General features: G+C 47.4%; 1 protein-coding gene across 4 annotated transcripts in view; it reads left to right on the top strand.

The window, feature by feature from the left end:
* Positions 1 to 12,355, top strand: part of ADCK1 (aarF domain containing kinase 1) — a 116,367-nt gene that overhangs the window by 69,752 nt on the left and 34,260 nt on the right. For all 4 annotated transcript variants that reach the window (XM_055303568.1, XM_055303566.1, XM_055303570.1 and 1 more), the window contains one exon: positions 1,868 to 2,026. In XM_055303568.1, coding sequence (XP_055159543.1) covers positions 1,868 to 2,026 — 159 coding nt within the window. The remainder of the gene's footprint in view (positions 1 to 1,867; positions 2,027 to 12,355) is intronic.

The raw sequence follows: 12,355 nt of genomic DNA, 5'->3' as shown, positions 1-12,355 counted from the left end.
TCTCTGAAGCAGTCAGCGTGACCCAGGGTATTCAGGATTCCGATTGGCCACGCTGGGGTCTCACACCTACGTGGGGTAGCAGGTGGAGTGCATGTAGGTAAATCCCCCACAGGACATGTGCTTTTACATTTGGGGCCTTTGGACTAGTAGGAATGTGGGAGCAGGAAGGTCCAGCCATTTGAAAAGGAAGAAAGTTGATTTAGTGCCTCTCCAAATGAGAGGATTCAGCCTTTCAACAAATACGTATTTGCCACTAGCTATTTCACATGCTGTTGTAAGCACAGGGAATTCAGCAGCTAACAAGACAAACAAAAATCCCTGCCCACTTGAAGCTGATGTCCTAACGGGGTCTACAGGGTTGGTGGTTCTTTCATTCTCTCAAGCCAAGCCCAAGTCCAGAATAAGGGGTTTTTATATGGAGAGACCCAGGTGATTGACATGTGGAGAATCTGGCCCTCAGGGGACCTCGAAGTCAGGAGGGAGGGGAATCCACAAGTATGTGATTGGGGAAGGAGGTGGGGAAGTAAGCACTGGGAGGGGCAGAAATAAAAACCCAGTGAAGAAGAAGGGGGACGAGGAAGCCAATCTGTACCCATCTTTCATGACAGAGAAGTGGGCCCCTCCCATGTTGCCTGGACCTTTGGCCTCTGAAGGATGTTGATAAATGGGATGGAGTTTAGTGAAAGCTACAAAAATGATGACAGGGCCGGAGGGAGTGATTTATGAGGGAGATTAGCAAGGTGCTGGTGCTGCCTAGCAAGCGGAGGGGTGGGCTAGTGGCCGAAGGTCATCTGACTGCTGACGTCCAAGGAGAGGAGGGGGCCAAGGGGCAGGACAGAATGCCTGCTGCAGAAGAGGGTGCCGGGGGAGGCAGGGGCGAGGACCGAAGGCCTCAGCATGAGGAGGACATGAGGAGGGTGGCCATGGGACTAATCATGCATGTACATATTTGTGTGTGTGTGTGTGTGTGTGTGTGTGTGTGTGAGAATGGACCTTCTAGGATTGGGAGGCTATATGGGGACTTCAAGAAATGGAGGGGGTGAGAATTTTAGCCTTGGATATTTTTGTAAAAAGGCTTTTGGGGGTCTCCTTCCCATCTGTAGAATATTCATATCTGGACCATGTGGGTGTGGACACTCAAGTCAGACTTTTCTTCCTTCAGGAAAATTTGGTGTGGCATTTCTAAGAGGGAAGGAAGGAAGAAGGGAAGAGAAGACAGAGAGTAAGGAGCACATATTCCATTTCGTAGAGAAAGGGCAAGGGATCTGCCCAAGACTCCCTTTGGGTGACATTGCAGGTGGGGATTAAAAGTGAGGCAGGGGCATGCAGCCCAAGTGGCCAGGCCGAGGGTGGGCTTGGGGACCCATGTTGAGCCTGCTGCTCAGGCAGGAACAAGAGATGGCTGTTGGGTTTGGAGCCACCAGCCTAGGGTCCTTTGAGCTCTCCTATGTTGGTGGATTTGAGTATCTGATCTCTGTATTGGGCTGCCTGGGGCCCAGGTTCTGTTAACTCTTGATTTTATGTATATTTGTAACAGCCTCAGGGGTGCACTGGTACATAATTAAACGAGCAGATGGTACTCAGTTCTGAACATTCTAGACAGCACTTCTTTGGCCTTGAATGGAGGTGCTCAGGGCGCCCATGCATGTGTATGAGGACGCACCCTCCATGTGTGTTTTCTCTCTCACTCCCTCCGTATGCTGCTGTGGATCTCCATGGCAGCAAAGAGCCCAGGCAAGGCACTGGGTTGGCATACAACTGGTAGAGCAGAAAATCTATCGGGAGACATCAGGCGGTACTGGCCCCATATCCCCTCTCACCGAACTGAGTCATCTTAATTGCTTCATCTTTTCTCCACTCTTGACAGATTCATGATTTGTTCATGAGCTTTGATGACACCCCTCTGGGGGCCGCCTCCCTGGCCCAGGTTCACAAGGCGGTGCTACATGACGGGCGGACAGTGGCTGTGAAGGTCCAGCACCCAAAGGTGCAGGCTCAGAGCTCGAAGGACATTCTCCTGATGGAGGTGAGGGACTTCCTCTTTCATCTTCATTCTATATTTCTCTGGAAACTAGGTGGCTCCAGTGACACTGGTTCAAGGCAGCTGAGTGGAGTGTGACCCTTTGAGCAGCAGGATGGGAGGGGAAAGCTTGAGACCATGACAGAGGAAGCATCAGGACAGTGCTGTGACCAGGGGACCTATGGCTGGGTTGGTCAGTTGTTCTCGATGTGTTCCTAGGAGCTGTCTGGGGATGGTCTCAGAACATGATGGACAGCTGCTGGGCCAAGGAGACCTCAGGTGGATGTTGAAGAAATGAGATGAACCAAAGAGGGTAGAAAAGTTACATTTTAATTTGTTAAATTATAACAAAAGGCAGCCATGTGGTCAACCAAGGGATGTAAAAATGACAGGAAGCTCACATAGAAATATTTACACAGATTACATGTTTGCTTATCTCCTGTTTTGAGTGAACAAGCTTGTCTACCTAAAGTGTTCCTGGGAAAAGACCTGGTGGAGACTGTGTCTATGGACTTTTCTAGCTCTGTCCTCAGAGCAAGGGAGGGTGAGCTGGGCCCTGGCTGGGTAGTACCCATCACCTGGCCCAGGAGGTCAGGCATTTCACCTGCCAGTGTGTCTCTCCCCTTCTCTGCAGGCTCCCTTCCTCTGTTCTCTTTCCTTATTCTGGACTGATAGTTTGTTTCCTCAGCTCACCCTGACTAAGCTTTGCATACGCATGGAAGGTATCTTTTGCACTAGGTGCTAGGTGGGTCCCAGGAATGCAGGAGTGAGGAAACTCCATCTTCATCACTGGGGGAGTTCCCTGTTTAGTGGAAGGGCAGGTCTGGACACAAACATCCACAGTGTGGAACTGTGAGTTCTGCCCAAAGTGCTGTTTTGGGTATGGTGCCCTCAGCACTGTGCTTAGTATGTTGGAGGTAGCCAGGGCTGGGGACAGGGCTTCACTGAGGAGCTGGTAAGACAGCCGGGCTGGGGAGGAATAGCCCAGCCTGTGCAAATGCCTGAGGCTTAGAGGAAGAGTGGGCTTGGAGAAGAACGAGCTGGTTCAGGTGGTATGGCTGGGAACGGTTGCAGATGGGGCTGGGAAGGTAGACAGGATATCGTGGAGGGCCTGATCTTGCAGGCTAGGGCATAGAAAGGTATACACAGCAAATATGGATCTACTGTGGAACTGAGGGGATCTGATTCTTTCCTGTAGTCAGTGGGGAACCATTTAAGAATTTTAAATCCGAGAATGTCATGATCAGATGTACATTAGAAACGAAAGTCTGTTGGCAGTCTAGAGGTTGAACTGGAAGACAGAAAGACTGTAGCCAGGGAGCCTAATGGAGGGGCTGCCACACTGGTCTGAGCCAAAAATAATGATGTGCTACCAAGGCAGTGTAGTGGGAGTGAAGGGGAGGGGTGGGCTCAAGGGGCAGGGTCATAGGACTTTGTGACCAGCTTTACATGGGGTGGGGGCAAATAAGGGTATGAGTGAATGGGAGGGGAATAAAACAAATTGTGTGTTTCTCACTTAAATGATTAAGATTGGGTGCCATTAACCAGTGTATCAGTCAGGGTCCAGTTGGGAAGAAAAAAAAATTGCTGTAGATATTTCCAGCAGAGGGAACTTAAAACAGAAAATGAGACTTCCAGGGGGATGGAATAGCAGAGAAACCACAGGGGATGGTGAGGCAATTACCAACTGTAGGAAGCTGTTGCCACTTTCAAGGTGGAGGGACAAGGAAAAGAGCTGGTTCTCAGGAAAAGGGCCTGGGAGCTGAGGTCACCCTCCAGAGCTGGCCCATGGTGGGCTGGTCCTTTGGGAGGTGGATCATAGCCATAGGGCCCATCACCTGGGAGGTAGAGCCCTAGATGTTGTTTGAGGCAGCAGAATTCTACCTCCTTCTGTCCCCAGAATTCCACCAGTGTTGCCCGTTGGCCAAGCCTAAATGGGAAATGCAGTTTCTCATGAAAGCAGTGGGGTTGGGATGATCTCAGAGCTGGGTGGAATGGGTGGTGGAGCTACCACGAGAATGAAGATACTGCAGTCAGGAGTTCTGGATTGGGATTGCTCTGCTGGTCTGCATTTAGCCCGGAAATACAGATACAGGATTTACCAGCAAGGAGATTCACAGCAGGTAGGTGAATTCGGCAGAGTAATTGAGGTCACTTAGGAGGGTGGAGCAAAGAGAAAAGAAGACAAGGGGAGAGCTGTGAGGACTACTGTCATCAGGGGAGTATGCCCAGGAAGTTAAGCTCTCAGAGGAATGGAGAAGGCACAGCCAGAGAGATTGGAGGAGAACCAGGACTGGGCAGTGCTGCTACATCCCATGGAAACAATTTCAAGAAGAGAAATAGAAAATGTAGCAGCATAAAATAACAGTTGTGTGTTTTGCTCATGAATCTGCAGTCCTGGCAGGGCTTGGTAGAGAGACTCACCTGTTTCATGTGGTACCAGCTGGCTGGTCTGCCTGAACTGGAGGATCTCTCTCTAGGTGGCTCACTCACATGGCTGGTGGCTCCGCTGTGGCTGTGGACAGGGCTGTGGGTCTTTCCAGGTAGGCCTCTCCACAGCTGCTTGGGCTTCCTCACAGCATGGTGGCTGGGTCCAAAGAGTGAGTGTCCCATGAGAATAAGGCTTAGAGCACATGAGCATTTTATGACCTAGCCTTGCCAGGCATAGAGCACTACCTCTTCTTTACTCTGTTAGTAAGAACAAGAGTCACAAAGGCTCCCTTAGTTTAAAGGATGGGTGGATACTCTACTTCTTGACAGGGGCGTGACCAGGTTCTAGAAGAGCATCAGAATGGGAGATACTGTTGTACCCATTTTGGAAAATAAAGTCTGCCGGAATTACTCAGTGTTGTCAAATGAAAGATAAAATTAGTAAAGCTCTGGAACCTCTCGGATTTGGTGATTGAGAGTCCTTGGGGTGAGCAAGGAGAATGGAGTGAGGGGGTGGGAGAAAATTGAAGCTCCAGGGGGTGGAGATGGTTGACGTAGATTACTTTTCTCAGGTGTGGCCGTGACAGTGGGGAAGGTCATATAGTGCTTAGACCAAAGTGCACAAGATTAGAGGTGGGGACTGGAGCAGGCTGTCGCTGATGGGGAGGGTGGCCATTAAACGGGGGAGGGGTGCGGCTGGAGATCCAGTAGAAAGAAGTAACTGACAGATGTGGTCCTAGGGGAGACTCCAGGGATTGGGCTTGAAGGACACAGGTGGAAGCAGTAGCCTCGGTCAGCCTGTGTTCAGAGCCTGGAGGAAGGTGGTGAAGCTGCACACAGATGAGTGTGTGGGGCAGGGGGGGATGGTGGAAGGAAGGTGGGCAGCTGAGTCGTACCAGCCTGATAGCCCTATTTTTTTCACTGCAGTAGGAGGCAAGACCATCTGTTGAGAATGAGGGGGTAGGAGGTGGCATTGGAGGCCCGGGGTGGGGGTGAAGGTTTAGAATGTGTGATGGAAAAGGGAGCTGACCAGGGCTTGGGAGCAGGGTTCCTGAGTGACACCGGGCTTCTATCTGGAAACCAGAGTTTTCTGGAGCACCTGCCAGTGGCTACACAACAGCCATAGCTGGGAGTGAACGAGGAGTCTCAGAGCATGCCTGGGTGTCCCGAGACCCAGCAGCCACTCCTGTGTCAGGCAGGAACCTGCCTCTGCCCAGTGGTGCCATCGAGACCCACTTGGGCTGGGAGGACAGCTGTGACACTGTTTCTCTGCTCAGAGCCTCATTCCCTAAGTAATGGTGGCCATGAGGTCAATAGCAATGATAGCGCTAATAATGGTTTGGCATGTCCCTCCTGGAGATAAACATCAGATGGTTTCCTTGGGAAGTATGGTCCGGCAGCTGTGTGCGGAGTACAGAGTGGCCCATGCACAGTAGCCGAGGCTGGGTGCCCAAGGCCGATTGGAGACCCGGACTCACAGCCTTCAGAAGAGAAGTGGGACACAAGGCCTGAGGTCCCCACCTCTGCACTCCATCAGCATGAACAGCAGGACCGATGATGGTGCTGCCTTCTCACCAGGCTTGGTCTCCAGTGGAAAACATCCTCCCCAGCTCACCCTTCTGTGTAAATTAAGAACCTGACTGGAAATCTCATTTCATTTTTATATTTGAAAAGAGTCTTACAATTTTGTTCCTGAGTCCTGACTTAGAATAGTATCTTGGGTTTAGGAATGAAAACCCCAGAGAGGTTCTGTTAGCAGAAGAGTGACTTCTAGGGGGCGAGAGGGCCATATTTGCCACCAGAAACTTGGAGACATGGTGAGGAAAAGCGTGGCTTTCTGGCAGTTCCTTTTATGACCACTCCAGGTACTTTGTGTCCTTGTGCCTCCCTCCCACTGCCCACTGCTTTCCCTCTCTCTTCTCCAACTCTGTGACTCCCAGCGCAGTCTTTGAGGAAGAGAATCCTACTAGGGTAATTCATACTAAAGGGAGAGTGACTACTAGACATAACTTCTGAATATTTGCAGTTAGAGAGGTGAGCTGCTAAATCCAAATACATATCTGCTATAAAGGAAGGTCTGGGAGTGAGGCTTTTGAGAGTGAGGAGGTTGGGGACTGATACTGTTTATAGTAGTGAAGATGCTTTAGGCAGCAGGTACCGGAAAAATCCAACTGAATGTGGTGTAAATAATAGTAACTGTATTATGTCACATTTCAAGACACCCAGCAGTAGTGTTGACTGTTCCAAAGTTGACTGATCCAGCACTTCACTATGGTTTTTAAGGACCAGGTTCCTTTTGTCTTCTATTCTGGCTTGTCTTAGGGTAATGCTCCTCATGGTCCCCAAACAGCTGCAGCAGTTCCAGCTATTACAAGTAGATGATATCCAGTGCCAAAGAGGACCTGTTTCTTCCCTCATATTCCTTAGCAAAAAGGAGCCCCTCAATAGAATTTCCTTCATTTCTCATGGGCCACAAGTAGGCCACATGCCTGAGTCTAAATTAGTCTTGGCAAGAGATATGAGACCGATTGTGATTCACCTTCTCAGGCTAAGGCCCGCCTTCCTTGAAGGACATGAAAGATGCACAAAACTGGGGTTCTGTTAGCCAGGATGGTGAGGCAAATGGCTTTTGGGTTGGCACCTAATAGCACATGCCACCATAGTGTTTTGTGTCTCCTGCGAACCTGGCACTCTTCTTGGGGAAGGGGACAGTCTCTTGGATAGACTGTGCAATGGTGGTAGGAGGGTGGAAGCCGACTCTCAGTAAATGGTGTTTGATGAACCTGATGGTGTTGGTGACTTTGCACAAAAGAGAAAGGCACAGGCAAGGGTGTTTTTCAGCTTTGTCATTATCACCTGATATTGTCCCTTTAATAGTTGGGGCAACTCTACTTCTAGATGCACGGCCAGTGACTCTTATTGATTTGAGTGGCTGTCCAGAGCCAGACTAATTGGGCCCAGAGATTGGAACAATGATTCAGCAGGAAGGGGTGAACTGACAAGGCAGTCTGTTTGTCTGCTGGCGGGCTGGCTTTGCAGCAGTTCTTGCCTACAATAGCAGGGCGCTCAGCGGGCTGGATCTCACTGCCGTTCTGTTAGAGAGCACGGTAGGACTCAGAGGACCCGTAAGCTGGTGGTAAAACCATAATCCCCAGGTCCCAATAGTATCACCCCAAATCACTCCCTGTTATCTCTTGAGCTTCCGGAATTGATGATGAATGCCCCCTTGCTCTGTGACTCCCTGAAGAACCTAACTCCTGCTCTTTGTGTGCCACCTGTCCCCAAGGTGCTCTCCCACACAGGGGAGGGACTCTGGTCTGAGCACCAGAATCTGATCCACATTTTGATATCATCTGGCCCATGCCAAGGGTCTCTAAAAATAAAGACCTGTGATGGTCAGGTCTTTGACTTTTTTTTTTGAACAGCATTTTCAGTGCATGCTGCCTGTCATCTTGTTTCTTTTCTGAACGTGTTGATTGAACAGTGGGTGACTAGGTACTGTTTGTGTTGGCACCGACTCCAACAGCTGATTTTATTTTCTAAATGACATTAAAAAACCCCAGAGATGTAGACTATCCTGTGGAAACTTCTCTTCACCCTATAATTCTGTTTTGTAAAAAGTGTGCACTTTAATAACTTATCAGAACAAAGATAAACCCCATGAATGGCAAGCTATTTACATCACTCTGAATTGATTTTCGATCCTTGTCGAACATCCATTTTTACCAGTTTGGATCCGTGCAGGCGTTCTATGTAGCGTGCTCTTTTCCCATAGAGCGTTATTTCTTTTATAAGATATAATAACTTAATAACAGGCAGCCTTCTTTCAGTTGCAGTTTTAACAGTCCATAACAGCTCTTTTTGCACCTTATCTCACGCTTCCTATTGTATTATCCTGTATTGCATTGCATGAGTCAGGGCTGCGCAAAGAAAGGAGCGAGAAAACCCTGTGTCCGAGTCCCGCATTTGAAATGACAAGCTCTGTGACCTTGAGAAATGCTTTAACCTCCTGGAGCCAGTTTCTTTCTCTGTAAAATGGGCAAGAAGAGGATTAAATGAGAGCATGTCTGTAAATACGTGCCTCATAGCACAGTATCTGGTATGGGGTAGGTAGTAAATAATGATCATTTCCTTTTTATTGGTTGTTATTATGAATAGCAATCACTAGTTTCCAAACTTTTATGTGACTTTCAATTTTTTTCAATATATTTCTGTGTGGCTCACGATTTTTCCTCCTGTGAGCCAATGGCCCTATAGGAAAATAATTTCATTATTCTACCTCGGAGGAAATGCTAATTGTTGAACATATCTTGATTGATTCATTTGAAAATCACATAGAAAATTCTCAGGCATTCCAAAACTGTGGTCACCGAAAATTCAGAGGTAATCCCCTTTCCCACTGAAACCTCAGAAACAGAAAAACCTAATTTATTTGAGTAACACACATGTGAACGTATAATCATCTCCGGAGGAGAGGACCAACCCTTTGAAATTTTCATTTATTCATTCATTTATTCACTCATTTATTCATGTGAATATTCAATAAACATCTGCTGAGTGTGGAGTGCATGCTAGGAACTGGTAGAAACATTGGTTGTTAGAAGAATTTTATGGAGAAGTTACATTTTGGGAGAAAAATCAAAAAGCCAAATTGATAACAACACCTGTTTTATTTTAGTTGACTGCAGCTGTTGTCAAAAAGGAAAAACTTAAATGCATCTACTTAGGGCAGGCTCTCAGAAAGGGAATTGGATGAAAACAGAAGGTGAAACGGTTTTGTTTTATTCTCCTCAGCCAGGAAAAGTCTCAAATGGTAGCAGCCCAAATGATTTTAGATTTGGACCAGATGACTCCTAACCTGACCCATCTCCCCACTTGCCTAGAAGTTCAAGGGGTTGGTAACTCCCCTGAATTACATACAAAATTATGTGAGGTATGTTTTCTGGGTTCATAGCTGGCATTAAACTTTCAGATTGGTAGACTTCCTATAAAGGAAAGGGTGGTATTCTTTTATAAGGTGGTGAACCACTGACACCCATTCCAACAGGACCTCTCATTTTATATTAGCCAAGGGAGAGGCTCAGCCATTACCCACACAGTGCTTTAGAAATCAGCTCTGTGAGTACTGTGAAGTTTTTTTGGGTATGAATTAGTTTATTAATTAGTTATTAGCAATTAATATTAATCAAACCTTTGCTTTTATGATTAATGACGTTAGGTATTAATAACCAATGGTACTAGTAATGACTGATTATTTAATTGATTAGTAACAGATAAATCTGTAAAGTACCTTTCAGTGCTGTTTGGTATCAATGATAGTTTAAAATTTCACAAATAATGGTGACCATACATTAAATGATGAGGAATTATCGTTTGGCTAGAAGCTTCATGCCCAGGTAGAGACCCACTAGGGTACATGTGGCTCCCTGTGTATGCCCACGCCTGGCCCTTGGGTAGTTACCTAGGAGGTAATCAGTAACTATTGATTAAACAAATGACTGAGCCTCACTGTGGTTCCTTCCCTTGTCCTTCCTGGGTGAGAACCTCTAGAATTGAGGCTGGAATAAAACATCCAAGAGGTTTCTCCCTGAACTCAGAGCCCAGGGAGTAGAATTCAGGTGCTTCAGAGGTCGGGTATGCACTTGGCCCTAGCCCAGACAAGTGCTTCTGTTTCCTGTGCAGCAGCTCTGCCTCCCCTTTGGTGGCAGCTGAGAGCCATCTGAGGTCACCGTGATGAGACATGATGCCTAGGGGGCTGCTGGTCCCCAGTGCCTGGGCCTGACACATGCTGTACAGGCCTTGCTGTCACCACTCCTCCCACCTAGCTTTGTGTGACTCAAACAGAAACAAAACATAAACTAAATCAATTATCATAAGGTCACAGGTCTAGCCCATGAAAGACTAGACAAGACTTAAAAGAAATTAGACTGCAGCCAAATGTAATTAAAAAGAGTTTTGATAGGAATTGAGTATAATAACCATGTGTGATGATTCCTTTAGAACGGCATCTGGTACCTCGTCTAAGACAAGGGTTTAAAAACAAAGCCAAAAGTGCCTTGTAGTTAATGGCCTGCTTTAGGTCTCTTTCTTTTATATTGCATGTGCCTATCACAGTGCTGGGCATAATACAGGAAGTGCAAAAGGAAGCACAGAATGAAGTTCATAGCTGTGGCTCAGTGGGTCCTTCTGGGCAGATGGGATGGCATCTTCATCTGTTCAGGCTGCTATAACAAAATGCCATAGACTGGGTGGCTGAAATCACAGACGTTTAGGGGCACCTAGGTGGCTTATTTGGTTAAGCATGTGACTGACTCTTGATTCTGGCTCAGGTCATGATCTCAGGGTTCTGGGATCAATCCCTGTGTTGGGTGTGGAACGTGCTTAAGATTCCCTTGGGATGCCTGGGTGGCTCAGTGGTTGGGCGTCTGCCTTCAGCTCAGGGCATGATCCCGGAGTTCTGGGGTCGAGTCCAACATTGAGCTCCCCACAGGGAACCAGCTTCTCCCTCTGCCTGTGTCTCTGCCTCTCCCTGTATCTCTCATGAATAAATAAATAAAATCTTAAAAAAGAAAAGATTCTCTCTCTTCCTCTGCCCCTCTCCCTCTACTCACATGTACTCTCACACTCTTTCTCTCTCTTAAACACACACACACACACACACACACACACACACACAAAACCAAAACACCCCAGATGTTTATTTTCTGTAGTTCTGGTGGCTGGCCAATTCAGTTCCTGGTGAGGACTTTCTTTCTGGCTTGAAGAAAGCCACCTTCTTTCTGTGCCTTACATGGAAGAGAGAACTCTGTCTCTTCCTCTTCTTACCAGGACACTAATCCCATGATAGGGGCCCCACCTTCATGGCCTCATTGAAGCCTAATTACTACCCTAAGGCCCCTGTCTCCAAACAGCATCACCCCAGGGCTTAACGTTGAATTTAGGGGGGATACAAACAGTCCACAACAGAAAGGGTAGGGCTTTTGGTACCAGTAGGCCCATGGTTTTTAAATTCTTGCTTATTGCTATCTGGCATAACCAGGGGATGGAGATGGGCATTCTCGGAGAACTGGGACTATAATCCATATCAAGAATTTCTGGGAAGTTTGATCCACTTTGAACATTAAGAGGAGGGCTCATAGTAGAACAGGAGAGTCCCTTTCTGTGTTTCTCTCAGGAAATGCATCTCAATGTTCCTGGCCTCACCCTTGTTACCTACTGCAGAGTCATCATCTACAAACTTCCTAGATATTCTCAAATCCAGAGCCCCAGTGCAGGGCAGCCTCAGAACTGAGTCCCAGCCCATGGTAGGGATCATGGCACACTCTGCAGATGTCACTGGGCTCCTGTTCTCTGCTGAGGATGTTTAACTTCACATCATTAAGCTGATAAATGCCTTGTAAGTCCACTGAAATCCTGCTTTCCATCATGTCCTCACTCAGGAATCCACAATGTGGCCAAATTGCCAAAACACTGAGCTTTTTATCCCAAGGGTCACATCCCTTATCTCTTATTCCTCTTGTGTCATCCAACCTTGTTTTCTTATTCCAATGTACTCTTTATCAAGAAATATTTTAGACATGCAAAAAGTTAGAAAATAACATTATAAATGCTCAAGTACCCACCACTCTGTCTAGGAAATAACAAAATGCTGTATGATTGCAGCACCCTTCCTGACCTTTGTAAACAGGACCATGGGGGCCAAGTCCAGGAGCAGCCAAAGCAGAGACAGCAAGCAGTTCAGCAAGTGAATGAGAGCAAGGGTTTGGGGCCTGGGTGAGCTCAAGTGGAATTCTGGCTCTGTGCTTCTTGCTGGGCAAATTTGGGACAGTTCTATATAATCTCTGAGAGCCTCAACTTCCTCATCTGTAAAATGGGGATAAGTGTATACCATGGACCTGCCGGAGT

This window comes from Nyctereutes procyonoides, unplaced genomic scaffold, assembly GCF_905146905.1.
Source record: "Nyctereutes procyonoides isolate TBG_1078 unplaced genomic scaffold, NYPRO_anot_genome, whole genome shotgun sequence".
In the NCBI taxonomy this organism is placed as follows: Eukaryota; Metazoa; Chordata; class Mammalia; order Carnivora; family Canidae; genus Nyctereutes; species Nyctereutes procyonoides.
The sequence above is the reverse complement of the archived record's forward strand: the minus strand, read 5'-3'. Positions and strand labels throughout refer to the sequence as shown.